This window comes from Lucilia cuprina, chromosome 4 (assembly GCF_022045245.1).
Source record: "Lucilia cuprina isolate Lc7/37 chromosome 4, ASM2204524v1, whole genome shotgun sequence".
NCBI classification, from domain to species: domain Eukaryota; kingdom Metazoa; phylum Arthropoda; class Insecta; order Diptera; family Calliphoridae; genus Lucilia; species Lucilia cuprina.
Genome location: NC_060952.1, coordinates 17,488,267 through 17,513,446, shown reverse-complemented (window position 1 = coordinate 17,513,446; position 25,180 = coordinate 17,488,267). Strand labels below are relative to the sequence as shown.

The window sequence follows — 25,180 nt, the reverse complement described above, 5'->3', positions numbered from 1 at the left end:
AGACCTCTTCTTATCATCATCATGTCTGTCCGTACGACTCTGTTTGTATGTTTATAACATATTGCAACAACGTCCAATTCAATGGAAAATAAATTAATAAGTCTGTTACTTTTTTGGTGTTCATCTTCTGCAGAGTTTTTTTTTCTTTTTATAGGTAAACAGCAAGTGAGACTGTGATGCTGGTATGCTTATCTTATTACTACATCAGCGCTTACAAAATTGTATCTTGTTAATTATCAATCAATCGCTAATTACCGATAGTAACGCGATTGTCATCTAGAGACTTGGTTAAGCAAAAAAAAGATACAACTTACAAAAAATAAAAAAAATAAACTCCAAAAATAAATACAAGTATTAAGAGTCTCATGTTACCAACCATCAAGAAATGGTGCTCAATTAAACTTTACGATAAAGGACTGATATAACATAAACTTGTGAGCGATTAAACATCGAGTTGCTCTAGAGAAATAATTGCTTCAGACGATATTCCATTTTATAAAAACAAGTAAAAATTTTATATATGTATTCGAGGATGCCGAATCCTAAATATCCTTATATCGAAAAATCTTTTATTTAGTCAATAAAGGACAGAGTACTTTAAACTTTAGAAGAGTGAAAACATTTGATTTGTTTTTTAACTTTATATCGAAAAATTTTTTACTTATTTTGGCAAAAAAAAAAGAGATTTTTACAAGAGGCCTCAAAGGGGAGTAGGGGAAAATATGGGCCTATCCTTATAAATGTTCGTAGAGGAATTCACATCTACTTCAAAATTATTTATGTAGAATTTAAAAGTGTTATTAGTGTTTATAGGTGAATTTTGACCTTTAGGTCATTTTTTTAAAGCAGTATGTATGAAGTCCAGGTTCAAATTAGGCCCGATCATTACATGCAAAATTAAAAATATTTGATGAAAAATTAAATTTTTTGTGAAAAATTCAAATTTCAATAAAAATTTAGACTTTTATTAAAAAAAATTGATTTGTTGTAAAAAAATTAATTTTTCAGAAAAACGAAATTTTTATCAAAAAAAAAAAAAAAAAAAAAAATAATAATTAAATTTATACTAAAAATCATATTATTTCTAATAATGAAAATCTTTTGTTTAAGTATAATACGATTTTGAATATTGAATAAAATTAACGATATTCGGATTACAATACATTTCAACTATAAAATTTAATATATTCGTCCTCAATTTAAATACAGTTTATATAGTACATCTAAACCTCGATTTACAAGATTTATTTTATCATTTGAAGACATTGTTTAATTTTCTGGTGGTTTACATTTCTATATAGCTAATCAAAAATTAATATGTATATGTAAATGTGTACTCATTTTCACATAACCATTCTTTACAACTACAACTGTTCTCAGTCCTTACATTTTTCTCCTATGTAAAGCCTGATTTGTTTCTAGGGTTTTGTTTTGAGACCGGGTTAAATTTAATTTTAACTAAAATATTGTACAAAAATATTGGTAATGACCGCCTTATTTTGTTAACTTTGAGTATCATGAAACTTTATTGAGAAATTAAGAAAAAAATCTAAAACTACAAGTCGGGCTTTTAATGAAAACAACAACAAAAAACATAACAACCATGATGACGTCGAAAACTATGAAGACAACGGCGACAAATGAGACCTACCTACATGAGACGCTAGAGTTAAGACTTTTCTGTGTTTCCTCATAGTAAACTATTTAGCCAAACTCTATACTTTACCTTTGGCATCATCGTTGTCGTATTCACAACTATCAAAAACGTCGTCATGATAGTTGAAAATGTGTGGCTTATTGCCCCATTGCATCCTAAAAGTGATAAATAATGTATGTTCTATGGGTTTCTTTTTTCTTTTACAATTAAGGCTATTGGGTGTTTTTAGTTTCTTTTTTCAATCCTTAGTTTCAACATGTTGATGTGAGTAACTTTTTAAAAAGTCCTTAATTTTTTATATCCTATTAGGATTTAAAATATTTTCTTTTGTTTGGCAATAATTACTTTTGATTGGAATGGAGTGAGCCACAAAAGGCTGCAAACAGGGTGTAACAATTTATTAAAATGATAAATAAGTTATCTATTAACAATCAATTTTGTTATAGAAAAAAGTTCAAGTTATCCTTAATATAATGTTTATTATTTTTCTTTAAAAACAAATTAAAAGTATAATAATGTTTTTTTATAAATACCAAAATTATCACCACCTTACAACTTCTAATGAAACAACCAAATAAAAATCTGAAAGAAAAAAAATAAAATCATGTTCCAACATGTAACTTGTCCACTTAAATCTCGACTGGATAAAAGACACAAGCCGCCTTCACGATTTGAACTCCCCAACAAGTTACTACGACAAAAAACAAAAGCAACACTTGCACTACTTAACTCTACAAAATAAACCTTATGGATCTTTTCTTCTCCAGTTGTTTAGACTTTCAGCAAAGTGAATCAGAAACTCACAAAAAAGAATGAACTTTTGTAATTTAAACCTACTGGCCATGTTATTCCATTTTAGATAACATGGTCAACAGAACATACATACATATAAACTTCGTTTATTGTGCACCAACTCATCCTTACACCCAAAAGACAAAAAGTATATTTGTCGTATTATTGAAGAGGACAAAAAGGAAAAACACCAGCAACAACAAATAAAGAAGGACAAAAAAAAATTACAACAACATTGGCACTAACACCAGTTGTTGACTTCTGTACTTTTTGGTTGCATATTGTTTGTACCATGTTGTTTTAATGCTCATGTTCAATAATGCTAAAGGGCGCTACAAAAAACAAAAAAATTAAAAGACATCGAATGAAAATTTGCTACAATGCAGTTTGATAAAAGAAAGAAATAAAAAAGTCATTGTCAGCCTGCAAGTAAAAGTAGAACTTAAAGAGAGCTAGATGGTGGTTAGTTGTTTAAAATTTTTACACTTAACAAAAATTTTTGTTATATAAAGTACATATGTATGTAGGTATGTATATGTAATGACTTTTGTTATTTTTTCTAGATATAGACAATAATATTGTTATTAATTTTGAAAAGATAGTTTATATATCCAAAAAAAAGCATTCCCTGTTTATCATGGTCATTCGAAAGTGTTTGTTATATTTTGTTCATAAATTATTTTGATCCGAAATTGCGAGTATCAAAATACCTATATGGGGCCATAATAGGGTTTGTAGTTTAATAAAAAGGTTAAATCAATGCTTTAAGGAAAAAAACAACGAAGAAATCATTAATTGTACCGAATCAATTATTGCAAGGCATTGTATTAATATCGGCTCCCCGGGCATGTTTCCTTGATGACAGAGTATTGCAATCCTCTAGTACCTGTATTGCGTTTTGCAATTCTCAGTACCTCTAGTCTGCCGGGACTATAAACTGCATTACCACAGTGTGTCCCTGTGAGTAAGAACAAATTTTCGGCTTATTTGACAGATTCGTATTTCGTCTCTAGGAGGCCCATCTTCGTGGTTGTAAACGGAAGTTAAACAACGGGACAGCAAAGGTCAGAGATTACATAGCTCGAATACTTGAGCAAAGTGCTTGAACATGGACCGGCTTATTAATGTACAAAAATTGCAACCTGCGAATAAGATACACAGTGGTGAGTTGCAATTTTTACTCACCCAGTATTTATAAAAGTACCACGGTCTTAGTAGCTGCTTCTTGTCGATATAATATTACGTAATACTTTATAAAGGGAACATTTGACAGTACAGATGCTTTTCTGTTTAAAGACATCCAACAATTTCCCTATGTGTAATCATATACTACACTATAAAGAGTATTAATTCCGTTTCTTTTTCGATATTGTTGTATTAAATTTTAACCATTGAAGGTGGTGTATGCAGCTTCTACTTGCTTCTTATTTTCAAACATAATGTTGTTATTGTTGCTGGTGATTTTTTTTTGTTACGGCTATATAGCTGCTGCTGTTTGTCTTAACTGATAATAGATCGGCATTCAGATGGTGAAAAAAATTTGCCTCCTTGTTTAACAAGCAATGAGGCCAGAGGACAAGATACCTAACACGAGCATTTTTCGACATCAATGATATTGAGGTATGCGTTCTGTATTCGGTGTTTTATTTTTTTTAATTCTACAATTCTTCTTTATTGGTAGTAACTACGTACTACAATGTGAGGGAGTCGTAAGAATTAATTTGAAATGGTTTTCAGTGTTTAATCTTTGTTTTAGTGTTCTTTTGTTTGGGCTGTTGCATCAGTTTTTTAAACAAATATTGCTATAGTTTCATGTTGTTGTTTAACTTTTCTTATCATTAACTTATTTTTTCAAGTTTTGCTTGATTTTCTTAAGTCAACCCAAAAATTTACCGCCTTCAATGTGAAGTAGAATGAAAACAAAAATCTCTGACAAATATTTGTTCTTACCTTTCATTATACAAGTAATATAGTTTGTTGCACATGGCTGGTTTTCTTGCGTTCGTAGTAGCTTCTTCCTCTGTATTACTTTTCCTAATATTATGGTTGCCGTTACGAGTATTGGCGTTTTTATATTTGTTTGTGAATTTTTCTTTTTTTTATTACTTTTTTCAAGCATTTTAGTGTGGCAGTAGTAAAAATTTGTTGCACTTGTGTGTTTTTTTGTTGAATTCACCTTCATTAAGTGTTTTACGCCTGGCTTATCAATGCAACATATCTTGGAAATTTGGATAATAATTTGTTTGAATAATGGTGTGTGTTTTTAAGTCAGTTGTAGTGTTTGTATGAGTATTATGTTTATTCCCTACATACAAATAAAGTTTGCATTATATTTTTACATACAAAAATATAAATATTTCATATCTTTGCTTCTGTTAGGTTCCCACCGTTTATGTAAGTAAGTATGTATGTACAAAATTTAATCGTACAAATAAATATTCTCAAGCAGTTTGAAAAGTTTTTTAAAAGAATCAGAGATAAAGCTGAAAGCAAAATAATTGAAAACACCCGAACACTGCCGTATTGGCGTAGAAAATCTAGGTTTCTAAATTTCTGATAAAATATATTCTCCAATCTCTTAATACAAGGTTAGATCACACTTATTAAATATTTTATGAACATTATGTAACCACTAACTTTAGTAAAATTATCATCAACGAATTTTTAAAGATACTTTTTCCTCGCCTATCGCATATGCATTCTGATACAAACAAGGTATAGTGTTTTAGACCATGTTTTAATTAAGGCAGTGTGAAAGACACCATCGACCAAATGATGTTTGATTGGCAAATATTGCTTTTGCTTCTTGTGAATGTCTTAAAAGTTGTATAAACATTTTTTATTAATTAGTCAACATAAATGATATGACACATTTGAAATGTGTTAAACTTTCATCTACCTGTAACGATGACTTATTTATAAATGCTTTGATATGCGAAATTAGATCAAAACCGTGTGAATTTATTATTTATTTGAATAAAAAAGGTTAATAACATTTCGATATATGAAACGAAATTTATTCACTCAATAATTTTTGGGCCTCTATATCAATGTTTTTGAAATTGTGCTTCGAGAATCCCCAGAGGTCATTGCAAAAATCTATTTCATCTTTAAATATATGGGTAGTAGTATAGGAATTTTTCTTAATCAATGGGCATTAATGTACTGAACATTAGAAAACTAAATTGGTACGGGGACTAATTTTGCTACCAGTTAAAAATTATGTTCTCAATACTAAAGATGGGTATCAAAAATTCCTTTAGAAAATAATTTTTTGTTTTCTTGTATTATAGTCGTCCCTGGGGCATGTTTCCTTGATGATGGATCCATTCTTGCTGCCAGTCGGTACTAAAAACTGGTGATTTCTCTTCACTCATCGGCTTGTCCTTGTTATTATTTGACATGAGGTCTAACAACATTTTCTGGTACTACGGATGGCCAGATGCCCGCAGGACTATGTCCTGGCTAGTCAGTTGGTTGAGGTTCCTTCGGGATTCACATAGTGCCTGTGTTTTAAACCCAAATTCACGGGAAGAGTAAGTAAGTGGCGGTTATAAGACTGATGTAAGGTAAAATCAATATTTCGGGATAAGTTTGGTGCTGTTGCCGAAACAACCGATACCCCATAGAGGAGTGACTGTGGGACTAAGCGTTGGAAATGAGTTGGTATTAATTCTATATGGTAAGGCATGAATGTGAGGTATGCGGGCCTCACCCTACCCGTATACGTTTAATAAATGTGTCATATGTTTTTCTCTTATGAATTAGTGGGATAAATGAGAAGTGTGCTGGGCTGAATAATGATGGATGAAAGGTATCATACACAAGTGATACCATAAAATTTTCCTTAAATATCCAGGTATGTTCAGAGTAAACTCTGTTCATATCACAGTGTGGCCCTGTGAGTAAGAACTAAGTCATCCCAATTGCGTGGTTGGAAACGGAAGTGATGATTTACATGTTCAGAGATTAGATATCTCAATTATTTGAGCAAGGTGCTTGTACATGGACGCTACCATCCATGTACAAAAAAGCACTTCGACTTCAATGTCTTGTAATATAGTAAGTTAATTAGCACCGAGTATTGCTACAAAACATGGTCTATAGAACATCCTTATTTAATTAATATATTTTAAAAATACATTATTTTATAAAAGTACGAATCGAGCTCAAATTGAGAACAAATTTCTTGAAATGTACTAATTATTTTTTTGGTCAACAATTTGGAATATTTCAATATTGGTTATACTTTAATAAATCTTTTCCGAAGATTATAAAAATAAATTCACTCTGAGATCAATTTGTTCCGAAATTCAGAATTTTCTACTCGAGCATTTTGTATTTGGTTGAGTAAAAAAAATCTATGAAAAGCCACAGACCAGGTAAAAGTAATCGCAATAATGAAACAACTTTAATAAGTAAGAAATAGTTTCCAGTGAAGATAGTAAGTTTTAAATCTGAAGAAATAAACCTGACATCTATTTTTGTGCGCTCTTAAACCAGTCCTTGAGGTGGAAATAGAACCACCCATCACCTCTAGCCGTCAGAACAAGAATACTAAACCAACAGTGAAGCTAACTTCACTCCTATAAAAGAAATGTTAAACACAAAATTAGTTAAAACTAAGATTGAATTAATCCCAAAAAGGGTTTGATTTAAGAACGATTCGTATATGATTTCAAAACAATACATGTCAACAACTCACTAAATAATATTTATTTTAGGATATAAATAAATGTATTTTCGAAGAAAGTAAGAAATAACATTGAATTAAGTGAGAAATGAGATGAACAAAAATTCAAATTTAACTAGGAGTTAATAATTAAGGAAGAGTTAATAATTTAAAAATCCTAATTTATTTTCTGTTTTACTTCTTTTCATTCTCAATTAAAATTCTCTATTTTATTTAATAATGACTTTAATTACTTTTGAAATTAACAGTTTGGAAAATGTAATTTGTATAATAATTTGATTAAAAACTTAAATATAAAATAAAAATGTTGCCACATTATATTAGCAACAAAAATGTACACACAAAGTAATATGCACAAAACTAAAAATATATATTTTGTATTAATATAACTAGAAATATATATTAAAATAATGAGATAGTTACTACTTCTTTAATAAAAGTCATAACTGCAGCAACTACTGTAAAATTATATGTATGAATCTAAGTATGTATATAAACATTTATTCTTACTTACATATATTTAGCGTATATATTCAACGTATACTGCAGCTATAAAAACAACAAAAAAGATAAATCGCCAGATGAAGGATAATGATATAATTAATGCTACTATTCCAACTGCAATGAATGAGCTGCAGCAGTCAGTAGAACTTACCAACAAAGTCTTAAGAATCTTTAACACCCTATAGTTTGGAAGGTAGTATAAGTTAGTAATAATATTTGTGTTGACGTCTTTAATTTAATATTATTTTTATCGACACAGTTTTTTATTAGATATAATATATTAATTTTAAAAACTGATATTGTAACTAGTCAAATAATTAGACAGCTTAGCAATTAAAATGTAGGGTATCTAATACACTTCATTTAACCAACTACAGCCAAACAATGTTTTTTATTCAGTTGCAGTTTGCTTTTTTTTCAGTTGTTGTCTCTTCCTTAACGTGCTGTTGCTGATGATGTTACAGATGATGACAACGATCATAAGTGCAACAGAAGCCACAGAGTACTTGCAACATAAAGTTTACTTGCTGGTGGCATCAAAAGCTACAATGCCGCCAAAATGGGTGTGTATTTAAAGGAGCACTGACAACAGCCAACTAAGGTAACTTCTTAACTTCTGTTATACCAGACGGAATGACTGCCACCACACTATTATTATTGGCTACTGTTGCTTTTGCTGCGATATCGCTTCGCCAGCAATGGAGACAAATGCTACTTTAAGTTTAATCATAAAAAAGGAATACAACTATAAAGCTATGGCTTTAATAACAAAGGCTGGCTGGCTGGCAGAAAAAAAAATGAACTGAGTTATCTGATTAAACGCAGTTTAGGATAAAACGAACAAAAGCGTTGGAAAAAACCTCACAAACTAAAGAGTTTAAGCAGTATTCCATTCATATATTGCATAAAAACAACAAAACAAACGTTGCAATTGTTTAAACTATGGTAAATAACAATGGCAACAAGGACGGTTCCTTACAAAGTCATTTTGCTTTTTTTTGCGCAGGTTTTCCTGATGCCTTTTTCCTTAATACATGCTCTTACACATATTTTTTGTCTATGTCTTCTTGGCGGTGGAATCGTCATCAGGCTTCATCATCAGTTTATATTATTAAATCGAACCGAAATGTATTAAAGAAAAACGAAAAGAACAAAAAGGAACCCAAAAAACGAGTTAAAAGTTGATCAAAAAAATTTTGATTGCGATTGAAAAGCCAACAATACAAATAACAAGAAAACATTTTTCACTACACTCCACTCCAAACAGCGGCTCCAAGAAAAATACAAGTTGTATCCAACTGTGAAAGCGAGAGCGACATGTGCCCATCCTTTGGAAGGGTTCATTATTACGATGTGTTTCAGTTCAGTACAATTAAGTTTACTTTTTGATCTTTACCAATATAAAAATAACACGATTTTAAATGGGATTTTCTTCCTCGGTTTTAGTTGATTTCGAGACAATTGTTAGTCGCTCTAAGAGTAAGTTTCTTTTTGGAAAACAATAGCTTATGATTATAGTTATCATCATCGTTATTTCTTTTATTTTGCTCATTTTAGTTTTTTATTTATTTCTGGTCATCTGTTGTTATGATTTTTTAAAAGTTTCATCTCTAGTGTATTATTATTAATATTATTATTTTTAATATGAAAAAAAGAGACATTCCTTAATGCTTTATTAGGTTAGAGATGTCCAAAATCGATAAGAAATAAATAAATATTCTTATTCCTTAAAAAAATTCAATAAAGTTATAATATTTTCCTAAAAATAATGGCAGCTATTTAAGAAAAACTTTGCTTTGTTTGTTTGGCAGCTGCAAAGTTTATGATGGGTGTTTGAGAAGTATTTAAAGAATCAGAATTTTTGAAAAACTGTTGGTACTACGAAATATGTTCATATTAGGATGGCAGTACAATATGTTGAAAAAAATTATAGCAATATTTTCGAGAAGGATCTTAAAAATTCAGCAATTTTAAGCTTATCGCGGGAAAAATATTTATTGTTTTTGTTATTTATTTCTGGTTCACAAAAGCGGAAACAGCTGAAGACATTAGATGTCGGATTAATAATGGTCACGCAGGATTTACATCTCTTAAAATCATATAGAGATCCACTTATATCACAAGGAATATCAAAAAACATTAAATTGGTGAGAAACACGGAATACAGCCACCAAGGAATATCAGGCTTTACAAGCATTTGCATGCGAAAAATAATGCGCATCTTCTAGTATCATTGGAAATTCGACGCCTCAACTGGATGTGGGTCAGCCATACTATAACAAAGCCCCAAGACGATATTGCACGTTTTAGCACGAATCCGCAGGGTAGTCGCAGAAGAGATAGACCAGCTAATACGTGATTGATTGAGAAACACTGGAAGCAGGGTACATGTGGCGGTAAATTAAAAATCTAAAACGTCTATATTAAATGAGACATTAAATGAGAAAATAATCTAAAAATTTCTGAAATTTACCAAACTACAGTCCATAAACGTTTTTTAATATTTATACAAAAATATTTAAAAATGTTTATAGGCTTTATATAAAAATATTTTTTTTAAATTTCAGAATTTTTTAGATTATTTTTGATTTCATATGCCTCTTATAATGTAGACGTTTTATATATTTCTATAGATTTATGGAAGATAGAAATATATGAAGAAATTAAACTGAGTTCAGAATTTTCAATAGGAGGACCAGAAAAACATTTTTTTAGTAGTTTCTCGTATTCAGTACATTAATACGCATCGATCCATCGGGTATTCCTTTATCATATTCCTAAAGTCTGTTCTCTGGGCCACTCTAATGAATGTACATATATATAGTTTCTGTCATAGTTTATGACATTCTTTAAACATATTAATGAGTTGTTATAAATTCGTCTTACAGATTAAAGTATCTTTCAATTCTTATTAATTTTCTTAGATCTGATGGGAATCTATTTAATAATGGCATTAATTTTTTAACTAACAGTATAATTTTATTCCATCGAAAAATATGACCGTTGTTTGTCACAATTGAATATTAGAGTCGTATATAAGTTGCGTTTTCTAAACAATGGTCATTTCTAACTACGAGTTGAATTGGTTCTCTGTGATTGTCTGGGAACTTAATAAAACATTTTACTAATGATTATAGTTAGTCGACTTTGACACGGGCTGATACAAGTTTTTGGAGATCGGAAATTATGTCAATGTAAAAATTAATTCTATTTATGGCATTTGTATCCGATTTACTTTATGTAATAAATTAACCTTATCACCCATATTTTGCATTTTAATTCGAATCGAAATTTTCTCCGTTTGGCAACTTTGGTACTCTGCATTTCAATTCGAAGCTGCGTCACTAAAATAACAACTTACAAAAACGTAGTTACTATCGTAATGCGGAAAACACACAATCGCATTGTCATTAAATTCCATCTTTTTCTTACAATTCGGTTTTTTGTTGGAATACTAATTTTCGATCGTTGCGTAACGGAATGCGGAAACGTAATCGAAATGCAGAATATGGGCAACGACTTTCAATTGTAACCGTGTACCTATTTACATACTTTTCAGTGATCAACTATATATGACTGTATACGTTTTTCCTTACAATTTATATTGGCAAATTTTTATAATGACTTCAAATCAATTATCTTACGAATTTATGACAAAGTTTTCAAAACACAGAGATATTCATAGATTTTGTATTATGACTTTGACAACCTTTTTCTAGGAGCAATTTTTAATTTCAACACCCGATTAAGACATTTGTCATTAACACACAAAAACCATCATGACATAATAAAAATTAAGGACACGCGACACCAAAAAAGAACACAATTTTACAAACATTCACTTGAAGTCCAGTAAAACTCACCTTACAATCAGTTAAATGCAATGATGATTCTATTTAACTGACAAATATTGACAGAAGTCAATCAATATGGCGCTCATGTCAAACTCTATAGTATATGATGTCATTGTGATTTTTAAAAGCTTTTTAGGATTTTTTCCACTTTATAATTTAGAAAAAAACTCGCATACACACACACACAAAAGGAAACAAAATATTTAAATGAATTCCTTTCATACACTTGGGGCCAATAAAGAGAACACAACCAATAATGTGTGATGGACATTTACGCATTAAAAATGTCATTGAAAATTTATATTGAAATTTTGAATTTTTGTTTTGAAATTTATTCAAGTTGAAAAATTTGAAACATTGTTTTTTTCCTTTGACGTTAATATCTTTTATGCTCGGTAGTACATAGAGGTTCAGTTCAAGCATTGAAAGAATAAATTAAATTAGTACAAAAATCTTATTTACCCTTAAGACAATAACAAAAGCGATGCTTAAATATCTTACAATTTGATGACAAAGGCATTTATTTAGCAATGAGTAGTGGTTTGGCAGTGAGGCAGCGCAGTAGAGCTTAAACCTAAGCAGCATCAGTGTGAATATTTTCAATAAATGTGGGATTATTTTGTGGTGCTTTTTAACTTTGTGGCTCTTTGGTAGTCTGTCTGTTCTTCTATATACATATCTATCTTATAGCCAGTAACTTGTACGTCTGTCCTTTCGTTCGTATGCCGGTGTTTCTGTTATTGGTTTTCCTTAGTATTTTGCCAGCTTAGTAGCTACCGCGCTATGTCAGGAATTTGAATTCAATTCAGTTGGTTTTTATGTGACATAAATTATCAATGACATGACCAAAAGGTACGTACATACATATTCGTACTCCTATACTTTTTCATTTAAATCGCTTATAAAATCGACCAAGTTTGAAGGTAAAATTTAAAATCATAAACAGCAACAGCAGTGGTGCGTTAATTTGGTTTTGCGTGCTCATAAATGCTGCAATAAATTGAGAAGGGATTTATTTCTTCAAAGTGAAATCTTCGGTGTTAGTAGCACCAATATGATAAACGTTTATTTAGTGTGTCAGTCATTTGTTTGCTTAAATATTATAGTGTGGTTTGCTTGCTTCCATGCGTCTGTCCGTCTATTCATCTCATCACATTTAGTGAAAAATGACAGTTACTTTGATTGCTAACAGTTTCAGTTCTACTTCTTTTTTTCTTTTTTTTGGGTTTTCTTTTCAGCAGCAGTAACAGTTTTTTTATAAATTCATTCATGTTGCAATGACACTTTTTCTTGTATTAACCCCTCCTTGAATTATTGACAGCTAAAGTGTGCTTAAAATGACATTTGATATGAAGGACGACAAGAGTCATTTAAACACTCACAAACATACAGACAAAAATATGTTCAATTTCTTATTAATTTGAGATAATTTCTAAAGATTTAGTGGTGTTTGAATTTATACGAATATAAAACGATTTTAAATCATGAATATTTTATGGAAATATATTGATAAAATGTCTGGTAAAAATTTTTACTATGTATAGCCTTCACCTTAATGGACATGTGTACATAAATTCGTTATTTTGTTTGTAATTTTCAAAAATTACACCTTTGTTAATGACTCAGATTCGCTGATAACTACACAGGTTTGAAATAAAACTCTACTTTAAGAAACCCACATCTGATTTTAATTTCTCTCTGACATGTCGAGTTTCTTAAGTGTAAAAATTTTGGCATTAACCCTTAACACAGATCGTAATCAGGTCGATATACAGTATCCATTGAAAAATTTCTTAATATATACATAAGTCTATACACTACCCTTAGTTTAGACTGTGTATATTTTAGACAACATTATATAATATAATTTAAATTTTATGCTATAATATAATGTATAATCTAGTCTATAGTTTAGACTAGAATATAGTTTACAATATAATCTATTATTTCGTATATAGTCTTGTCTGTAGTTTGGCTGTTCAGTCTACGTAAAATTTCATTTAAAATCAGTTTGCTCATTTTGCGACTAATTTTCTGGGTCTAATAAAGTTGTAAAAGGTTTATATTTAATGTTACAAACCATAAATAACTGCATTGTACAGGAGTTGATGTCCAAAGCTACATTAAAATATATTTCAATTATGCTATATGTTAACATATCCTTGTTGGGTGACAATGATGATATCATTATAAATGTTCTCGTTCATCCGCCTTCCAAATGCAAATCATACGCTTGAACAATTCAATATAAAATTTGTTTAACAACACACATCATTGCTAAATCATAAATTCTATCATGCAAAATACAAAACTCCTTTATTTATATGTGCATGTATGTGTATGGAGGTTGATGTATGTTGTGGGCTTATCCTTGTAATATCCGTTTAAAACTTGTCCTTTTCTATACATGTATCAACATGAAATATCGGATGTATATGAGGGGGAGCTTGTTTCGTTGATGTTTTCATATCTATCAGTTAAATTATACTTTTAAAAATAGAAAATAAAGTTGAAAAAAGCAAAGTGTTTTATATGGAAAATTGTAACGGATATAATGACAGTTGTAAACGGAAATGTCCGCCTGCTTGCCGGAGATATCCTTCATATCCGTTATAAGCTTATGCTATTGCTCATACGCATACAGTTGTATTCATATATGTTAAAAGGATTTGGGATGTTATATAGTAAAGGATTTTGTTAGTTTGATATGAAAAAAGGGATATTGTTTATAATTGAAATATTTTGAATGATTAATCAAATAAAAATTAGTAAAATTAAACGTTTGCAAGAAATATACTTTAAATTTTGCTTTAAATGCAATTTAGCAAAACCATTTACATTTTCACACCAATTTAACAGTTGTGCCAATAGAAATCATTAATCATAAATCGGCATCATTTTCATGCCACATAACGCCCACCAAATTACCACAAAATAACAATTAACTTTAGCTTAAATAAAAAAAATTATATTTGTTCTTTTTTGGGTTTTAGTTACTCCTAGCAAACGATCAATATTTCATAGAGAAACCATTAATATTTCTTTGTAGTAAAAGCATATTTATAAATACATTTCCTTTAGTTTTAGTTATAGCATTCATTTTATTTTTTCATTTAATTTGCATGCAAAACTAAATTGAATTTCATATTAAACAAAGTCATGCTTAAGACCTTAGGCCATCACCACTAGGCCAGACCAGGCCAAACAACATGATCATCATCATTATCATCAACAGCGCAATGGTTAAATGTAAAACTGATTGTCCAGACAGTTGGTGTTTGAATGTATGTGTAGTGTATTCCTAAATATATATAACTATGAAAGAATCCTTTTAGCAAAGTTAAATTACTTTTTGAATGTAAAACGATTACAAAACTCCTACTGTTTCATCACAATATACAATATTTTTCTTCTTATAATTTTTGTGGTTTTCCTCTTGCTTTCAAGGGGAGGATTTAAAGATTTCTTAAAAAAATAATCATCATCAAACAGCATTTAAACAGGAAAATGAAGAGTAAAAAAATGTAAGACACAAACGGCGAAACATTGCAAGCAATTAAGTCAATGTTATAAATTAATCAGAGAACAAAAAAAAAAAAAATAAATACGATGACTACCACAATACATGGAGTACAAGTTAAAAGCAATATTACATACAGCAATAACAACAACTAAACGCAAAAAAAAGATGATGATTGTGATTGTTAAATATTTTATGTATAAAAAAAAGTCAGGGAATTTTCAGTGTAGGAATTACGGGAGAGGATTGATCGTAAATGGTTTTAAAAATTAAGTAAATGAAGGCTATTATCAACTATTGATTGGCTACTCATAGCAAGATGTTTTAGAAAAAGTATGAGAATACATTAAGGGTATTCACAGCAATTAATTTTAGTACTAACCAAAAATTTCGCAGTAAGTCATATGTATATCAGACTGTTTCAGTAATAATAAACAGTTTGCTGGTCTATAGTCTAGTCTATAGTCTAGTCTATAGTCTAGTCTATAGTCTAGTCTATAGTCTAGTCTATAGTCTAGTCTATAGTCTAGTCTATAGTCTAGTCTATAGTCTAGTCTATAGTCTAGTCTATAGTCTAGTCTATAGTCTAGTCTATAGTCTAGTCTATAGTCTAGTCTATAGTCTAGTCTATAGTCTAGTCTATAGTCTAGTCTATAGTCTAGTCTATAGTCTAGTCTATAATCTATAGTCTAATCTATAGTCTAGTTTATAGTCTAGTGTCGTGTATCGATGAAATCCTAAAATGTTTGCACCAATAGACATAATATATCTATTAAGTAGTTTTTTATATTACTTAAATCAATACCCCTACTATGAAACCAGGTCATAGAAAAAACAAACGCTTTTTGGCTTAGAGATTTACAATGAAAAGAAATGAACAAGAAACAAAATTATTACATTTTCCACTACACAAATGATGCCTTAAAAGATCTCATATAAAGTTCATTTATACTCCAGTAGTTGCTGCTGATGTTGATAATCCATTGCAAAGATAGGTGGTAGTGGGGAATGGTTGGTAAGCGTCCACATTTTGCTTCTTCTTATTTTTATAATTTATTTCGCTAATTTGTGGCAATCGACATGAGATCTTGTTTATTAAACGTTGCACAAATACTACAAGAACAAAATGCGTTTTTAGGCATGCATTTTTATTGCAAATGCAAAATAAAAGGGGAAGCAGCAAGTTCAATGCATCGTCATCATCTTCGTCGTCATCAGCAGCATCAGAAGAAGTATCGGGCAACAGGAATAAAATATGTATAAGAAAACAACAAATCGGTGTGTCCTTTTCATCTCTAGCATTTGTCTGCCAGCATCAACATCATCAACATCACCAGCAGCAGCATCAGTAACAAAAAGCCGTGATGAGAGTTTATGTTTTTTTTTATTTTTTCATTTTCATTTAACCATTTTTGGTTTTACAAAATCCAACCGACCAAAAAACAAACGTTCATCTCTTTTTGCTTTTTTAGACTTTCAATGGATTTCTTTTCAATTTTTATTTAGGTTTTTCTTGCTGTTGCTGTCGAAGTTGTTGTTGCAGTAGTTGTGTTCGCTGCATTTTCTGCGTTTGCAATTCATACGAATTTATCGAGTAGGATGCAAATGATTTGACTTTGGCCACTTTTAAAGATTTATGGTCTTGTTTGATGTGACGTTCCGACAATGGTTGAGACACAAACGCGTTTAGTTAACAATTTTCTTTTCGCTTAACTTACAAACTCTTAAAGATTTCAATTTAAATATGTTTTTTTTAGGATTTCTTTTTTTCCTTCGTTTTTGATTGCGACTATGTTGTTTGTTGAATCGTTAGTTTGAACATATTTTTTGTTTAGTTTAGATTATTGACTACAGTAGGATGTCTGGGAAGTAGGCAGTATCAAATACGTATTTTTCCAGATAATTTTGAGATTTTCTTCACATATTACAGATTTTGGAAAATTTTTGGAGTTTGAAAAGTTTTGTTTTTATAAATTCATCAAATGTATAAAGATTTTCGTCTGACCTGTAAGATCATTATAACGACTATTTATGTTGTCAGATCTTACAACGTTTGCGAAAAATGTACTAACAACCGTATGTACTTCCAGGTTGTGTTATATTTTTTGAAAGAAAAGTAGTTTCTTGAATTAAAAACTATATGCAGCTAAAATAAGATCAGACAATTTTTGTCAAAAAACAATCTGACAACAGTGTGAACTGACAATTATTGTTTACAAATACTTTTATTGTCTGACAATTGTCTCGTAATGAAATTGTAATTTTTTTACAACCAGATTGACAGATCTGCCAACATTGTAAGATCTGACAACTGCTTATATATAGCTTTAGGGAATATGCAGAAGATGACGAATAGTGAGACTACGTAAGCTAGTGCCTACGGATAATATCTCTGTATTTGTAGTGCTCACAAGACATGGTCCAACATTTGGACATTCCTCTGTAATTAATAAAGTATGTGAAATGTTTTTGTTTGTGTTATTTCTTTTTTGCTAACACTACTTACTCTGATTTCAAAACGTTTTTAATTACTTTATTTATTTGCTGTCTATGTTATTGCTTACAGAATTTCGTTGTTGGTTGTGTTGTTATTGTGGTTTTACATCTACATTTTAAAAACATATAGAACCGAAACTAAGATTGAATGGCTTGGTACAACATTTTCATGTAATTGACATTTTAACGCAATTAGCGATAAAGTGTGAATAAATGATTTTAAATTTTGAAATTTCGATAAGAACAATTTTATTTGGGTTAATAAATTTGTAATCGTTATGGATAAAAAAACATAAATAAGTTTATTATATTAGATAAGAACTGCCGTATTTGATTGCAAAAAAATATTAATTTAAAAAGACCATTTAAAACTAAATTTAATTGATTTTTGATATTTAAAATTCCTTCAGCATCAGAAGTAATCATTATCATTAGTAAGATTTTTCTCTTATTTTTATATTGATTTAAAGAAATTTTCATAATAAACAATTGTATTGCATTTAATATTTGATATGCTAATAATAAACAAAAGTTTTATGATTTTATTTGAAATCTCATCACGATTTTCTTATAATTTTAATATTTTTTTCTTTTTGTTTACTTAAGCAGATTTCAACATCATTAAGAAAAACTTCTTTTCAAACTAAAGTATATATAAAAAGTTGAAAAACCCCTAATTTGCATATCTTTATTTTCTTTATATTGTTACCGATAAAGGAGCTCAAAAAAAGTCTTATATAAATTTATTGCCACAATACAAATATTAAAGTCACATTTCAATCACATGCAAATAAACCAACCAAAAAAATATATTATATAGAAAAAAAGAAAACTCATGAACTTTTATGAAGTCTAAGCTGCTACTTGTTTGTGACCCTCTCTTGTACTTAAACTTATTTTTTAGCCATAGAAAGTTGATGTTTCGGGATTTCAATTGTTGTTGGCAAAACGTATTTATCTTTAAGCTAAAAATCTAAGCCGCCCCATCATTTCAAGCTTAAAATACAATACATCTTGGTTCAAAGCAAAAAGAAAAAAAAAAACAGATGGAAAAAAATTGTAATGATTATAGCAAGCAACAGAAGGAAGAGTGCAAAAGGCTACTGTTACCACTTTGTACAAGTTGTAGTTGGTTGGATTTAACTTGATCTTCATCAAATGATGCAGTATGTATAGAAAAACAATGACAAAGAAGGACACGTTTCAGAAATGAAAATTTATGAAAATCATGAAGTTAAACCATAAATTTTGAATTTGGCAATTTAACGCTGTATGATGGTTTTGTGTTCTTTCTTTTTTTTTAGTTTAAACTTTTTATAGAAAGAAGTTTAGTGCTGAAGCCGATGTTTGTTTATATGTTAAATATTTGTTTGTTGTATTTTGTTTCCATCGGAACAATTGTACGAGTATATTTAAATGTTGTTTGTTGAGTTTTATTTTTTTCTTACTTTTTTGACTGCCTGCCGACCTGGCATGAATCGATCGATTGAACGATTGAAAGAACGAACTTGTCTGTTTTATAGTAGCAAAAACATAAACAAAATTTAACAAAGAATAGTAGTCAACATACAAATGTTTACAATCAGATGCTTAAAATAGTTAAATATTTTTTGAAGTTTAAAATTAACACTGATTCCAATATAAGACTCATATAATTTAAAAGATATTGGTCTTCGGCAGTATACCTCGGGAGACAACTTACAAATCTATTGAAACTGTATCACTGCTGACAGAGTGACCGCAAAGGATATCACACAGTTGGGAATAAAAGTCCTACGCTGTGTTGTAGTTTAAATCCTTAACTAAAAAGTTTACAATATTTCCCTTTAAGGGCTTAGAGGGGGTCAAAGTTCAACATTTTGGTCATACAGAGTTTTATTCAAATGAGTATATCTTTTCAACTAATGGTCCTAGCAAAAATTGTCTCAAGGAGTTCAGACAGCTATTTCTTTATTGTTTACAATAAAAACAATTATTTTGTTTTTTTTTTCAAATTTTTTTGCTCCAAAGAAAGCTTACATAATTTCCTTTCAGAGCTTTATAGAACTATAATGGAATGCAAGTGAGATATCCATTAAAAAATATTTTTTAACTTTTAATATTTGGCACTTAATTCTCCACTATTTTTTCGAAATGGACGGTTTTGTTGTATTTCTTTTTTATTCAAATGAAAGCTTACACCATTTTCTTTAAGAGCCTTGTTGTCACTTAGTATTTGAGGTTTTGAGATGATTCACTTTATATAATATTGGTCATATGTATATCCGCCGGGTATCTCCAGAGTGCACCAGATCAATTTTCTGAACCAAAGTCTGTGATTTTGTCTAAAATTGAGGGCGTGGCATATCTCATTATCAATTTATGACTTAAATTCATATATCTGAAAATTATAAGCTCTACGATTCCTAAATTTTGCATATCCATTTTAATAATTAAGACAAGATGTATAGACTAGTAAGAAGCGCGAGGGAGACAGACCTTGGACCACTGTAGATATTAGAACTAAGAAGTTTTAAGCAGACCAAAATTTGGCATTTCTGACAATGTTAAAGTTAACTTTAAACCACCTTCACATTATTTTTAAGAATCGATTTTTAAGTCAGTTCAATCAAAAGCTTTATATTTTTAAAAGACATTTCTTTGAATGGTTGCACCTTATTAGATACGTAGATTCATATAGCTGAAGCTCTAGTTTCTGTTAATGAAATTTATGCTCACAAACAAATAATTGTTTCAAATAACTGATCTTAAATGATCACAGATAAAGTAGTTTTTCAAGTATCTTTAAAGCTTTTGAAAATGTGTTTAAGCAGCCCAAGTTTAAATCCTTAAAATGACGACAGAACTGCTGTAGCTTGATGATGTTGCTATTTTCACTACTGATGGCTAAAAGATGAACCTATGTCTACAATTTTATTTTTTTTACGTTTGTTTTTTTCTTCTTTAAAACTCATGCTTTGCATACCATGTCTTTGTTGTCGGCAGTTAGAACAAAAATTTCTTTGTACTTTTTATACAATGTCTTTAGATACTTATTTTTGTTGTTTTTTTTTTGTTAAAAATTTGAATATAAACCACAATACACTTAAATTTTAGTAAAATGGAAGTTAAAGTCAAAATTTCCTTACAAAATGTCATGCATTTTAGTACTAAAATTTTCTTTGAGTGTAGAAAAGTAAACACAAACAATGGTTGTTGTTTTTATTTTTTTATGCAAAATCTTTAAGCGTTTCTAATTTGCATGTCTTTGAGAAATTCGTTGAAATCTTTCCAAAGCCATATTGATCTTTTCACAATGCGCGCGGCCGCTGCCTTAAAAAAATGCGTTTGTCCTCAATTTGGAAAGTGTGTTTCATTATTTTTTTTAGGGTTGTGTTGTTTTACGCATTAGTACTTTGTTGTTTTTGGCGTAGATTTTCACAGAATTTCGTTTATAAACAAATGCAAATAATGGTTCTTAGAAATATATTTCAAATTTGGTTCCGAAAATATAAAAGTTTTTGTTTGTGTAGAACGTTTGTTTAATTAGGAGTAAATGTGTATTAAAGAAAGTTATTGGAATTATAGTTTAATAGGAAAAATTTGTACAATTACTTCCTTAAAATAGTCTCAGTTATAACCGCACAAGATTCAGTAGGTTGCCTTTTATTAAACTGAATTTGTTTTAACAACTTGCACTTTTTAATGTTAAGTTGTAAATAAATTTGTTTAAACTTTTAACAAGATTTGTATTCAAGCTTTTTTTCAGTTATCTCGAAAGCTTGTAGTTTGTTTATTGAACTTTACTTTAATTGTATACCACCACCTTAAATTACACTGCACTTTTTTGTATTAGCAAATACATACAATGCATAACATAAAACTGAAAATGTATTATTATGTATTTTTGTATTAGGCACGTTTTTAGATCAAATTACTTAAACTTTTCAAGCAACCGAAGACACAGCAACAATTGTTTGAAAAAAATTAATACACAAAGCAAAAACAAAAAACATGATCTGCACTTGTTACAAGATCGCAAGTGTTTAAAACCTAAGACTATTAAAATGGAGTTGCCAGATACATATTAATATTTCTTACTAGTTTTCTATATGTAATAGGATTGTTACCCAATTTATAACAATCAAGAAGATGAGAAGTTCTATAAAACAAGTACAACTGTCCTTACGCCAAGTACAAAATATGTATGTACTTGATTCATGTACAAATCCGCTAACCCTTCGACGACCAAACTTGTCTGTTTGAGAAATAATTAAAATTGGCAAGTATACCCTGTAAAAAAAAAGAACTTCCAAAGAAGCAAAAAAGAATTAGAATTTACTTCATGGAAGTACTGAAAAAGACCTGAAGAAGTGATGATTTTAACACAGGCTTGTCGTAGGAAGGATGTCCTTTTTATTTGATTCCAAATTCCCTACATCTGAAGTCATTATCAGAAAGTAATTCTTATGTTCTTTTTTGGAAGTTATTAGGAAGGGAAATTGTATTATTATAGAATACAACCCAACTCAAGAATATTACTTAAATAATATTAACATAAATAAATAAATTACACATTTATCAATTAACTCCAAAACAAAATGGGTTTAATTCAAAAAATTCCAGTAAAAAAAAAAACGCAATAATGTTTATTGCATAGAGGGTAAAAAAATCGCTTAGTGCTACTTTTGAAGTGGTGATAAATGTGATTCTTTTGAAAGTATTTCGTTTTATTTTTACTGAGTATGTGCCTAATTTTCGAATTTTCAAATTTTTGAATAAATAATATTTCAAACATCTTTTAATGTGCGTATCAAATAAGGTCTTCTTATGCTTGGCCTAAAACGAACATTCTAATTCTGATTGAGTTCATTTGTGAACATTTGAAATTCATTAGAGATGTCCTATTCATACAAGTTGATGGTTTACCAAAAAAAATCTGAGATTAAATTTTAAAAATCTGGTAACTCTTTTAACCATTTTTAAAGGTAACTCAATCACATTTAACTTGAATAGCTATTGCAATGTTCGCTATTTTGTTTTTATTTCACGTTGAAAAATAGAGAGGGCGCTACCTGTGATTATTGTTGTATGAAAATTTTACTTCCACTTGTTATTTGATCTATTTTTCTTCCGAAATGGAAAAACTACGACAAAACTGTGCAGTCTAGTGCAGTTCCTTCTTTAATGGCCAAATGAACAGCAGACAATAGACAAAACTAATAAAAAAAACAAAAAATTAAGGGTACTTTCATTTTAAAATGAATACGCTGTGAAGTATGATATAATAAATGCCTGATTGCACAATATGAGATTCATTATAATTATGAAGATAGGCGAACTGAATGAAAGAAAAACACACTGACCAAAAGTACTTTTTCTTTTAGGCAAGTGGTGGTGAAAAAAACAAAACACTAATAAAAATGAAAATATTCACCACAATGAAAACAAATCTTTCACTTTTCGTTTAGCAGCTTTTTAAAGAGGAAAGGTTTTTGCATAAAAGCCAAGGCCATGGCTGAAAAATGTTACAGTATTAAGTCACACAACGACTAAGTAAAACATAAATTATTAATTTAACTTATTTAAACTAAAGTAGAAAATATTTAACAGTTTTAGATAATCAACAAAATGGCTGCATCAAATGTAAGTGTTTTAAGAACTTCTTAAAGTTATATAAACTATTTATATTTAAACATTTCCTTAGATTTTTTGTCTTGCCATCCTCATGTATGTGTGCTTTGCATCGTTGGTTACAAGTTCTCACATTGGCAGCGAGGATTATTCTCTACCAGATCCTCATCAGTCATTATCTGCTGCCGCCCAACATCATCAAACCCACGAAACTTATTCGGAAATCTCAAAACCTGTACCGGTACAAGTTATTGAAAAAATACCTTTACCCATACCTCATCCGGTAGCTGTTAAGGTTCCCAATGTCATACGTATACAAATACCCGAACCTTATGCTGTACATGTACCCGTACAGCAAGAAATTCAGGTGCCTACTTATCGTATTGTTCCAGAAATTACCGAGAAACGTATACCATTTACGGTGGAGAAACCCTATCCGGTCGAAGTAGAAAAACCTTATCCGGTTGAAATTATAAAACAGATAAAGATTTCTGTGCCGAAACCTTATCCAGTGCCGTATACAATTTATAAACATGTTATGCAAAAAGAACATGGTTGGTAAATTAATTGTTGATTTTGTTTTTGCTACTACTTATGTGTTTGTTTAATTTTAAGATTAACTTTATTCGAATTTTTGTAAGAAAAAATATATTATTAAAGTTTTTATAAAAAATAAATTTTATGAAACAAATTATCGACTTAATAATAAGTTCCATTTGGAATCCAACAATGAGCAACTTCTCTTCAGCTGCTAATCTTAAAAAAATATTAAAATAATTCTCTAATGAGAAATAAAGCGTTTTTTTTTTTTAAGTTTTTTGTTTTAAAACATCAAAAACAAAATGCTAGTCATATAAGCCCTAGTCTAAGGTTATTGTTGTTCCAGTATTGAACTTCCTAAAAAGGATTACATTGTTTCCCGATTTATATTGATATATGAGATATATTATTCTACTGTTCACTGATCATCTTCAACGTTAAACGGATTTTCATATTAGTTTCTGTATTAACAAATATATATTACTATTACCCCTTAATTGGGATTCTTCTGCGATTTAATGAAATTATTGCATAAGCAAATGCTTTACTCATTATCCAAAATAAAATTTTTTGGGATACCCGATCGAATCAATTGGAGATACTTTCTACATTAGTTTTAGATTGTAAAATAAGATATAAATAAACTTTATTTGGAATTAAACATTAAAGATATTCCTACGATTTCGACAGTAAAATACTACTATCAATCACATCAATTTCTATATACATCCTAAAATCCCAGTCGAGAATAATTTGGGTAGAAAAAAAAAAGTATTTTTTTATTAACTTCTTCAATAAGCATACAGAGCAGCATCATCTTACCATCTATGACAATATGCAGACCAACAAAAATAATCATTGAATACATTTTATTTAACAGCTTCCGGCTATTGAAACTATTTGAAAACTGTTTAAGCTTTTAAAGCATAAACTGCAAAGCAGACGTTGAAAGTCCTCTTTGTGGCTGTGGTGGCACGTAAGTAACCTAAAACTTAATATTGATTGCAATCACTTGTAAAATTGGTTGTGCAGCTGTGCATGAGGCAGTCAAAACTCTCAATGCAATTACCCGGTCACCATCAATAGCTAAAGTACATCCAGCTAGCAACAGTTGGCAGTAACAACAAAACACAGCTTGTTGAAAGTGTGACAGGGGTGAGGAAGAGAGTGTGTGCAACCAAAAGCATAAATATTCGCATATAAATTTAGCTAGATGAGTGTAAGTAATCGCCAGTAGCTGCAATTGTCTTCTAGATTTCAATTTCATTAATTTAATACAATTTTGAATGAAAAATATCTCGACGAAATGAATTGTTGTATTTTTTCTTTTTTTGGCTTAAAGCTGCAAAATTGTGTTGATTTGAGCAAAGTTTTCATTTGATTTTAGTTTTCAGTTTAGAATGCAATTTTTGTTTGTTTGTAGGCAACTTGTTAATAGTGATGCTGCAATTGTGAGTCCGGCTTCGTTGTTGCATTATATTTCCAGAACTATGCTATACTATGTATTGACA

At 29.7% G+C, this 25,180-nt stretch overlaps 1 protein-coding gene and 1 long non-coding RNA gene across 2 annotated transcripts in view; one reads left to right on the top strand and one right to left on the bottom strand.

Annotated features, from left to right (window-relative positions):
- Positions 1 to 25,180, bottom strand: part of LOC124419884 — a 180,066-nt gene that overhangs the window by 43,226 nt on the left and 111,660 nt on the right. The gene's annotated exons all lie outside the window — the stretch shown is intronic.
- Positions 22,986 to 23,820, top strand: LOC111676120. Its single transcript, XM_023437013.2, has 2 exons — positions 22,986 to 23,141; positions 23,203 to 23,820. The coding sequence occupies exons 1-2, from the start codon at positions 23,127 to 23,129 to the stop codon at positions 23,689 to 23,691; spliced, it is 504 nt and encodes a 167-aa protein (XP_023292781.2). The 5' UTR covers positions 22,986 to 23,126; the 3' UTR covers positions 23,692 to 23,820.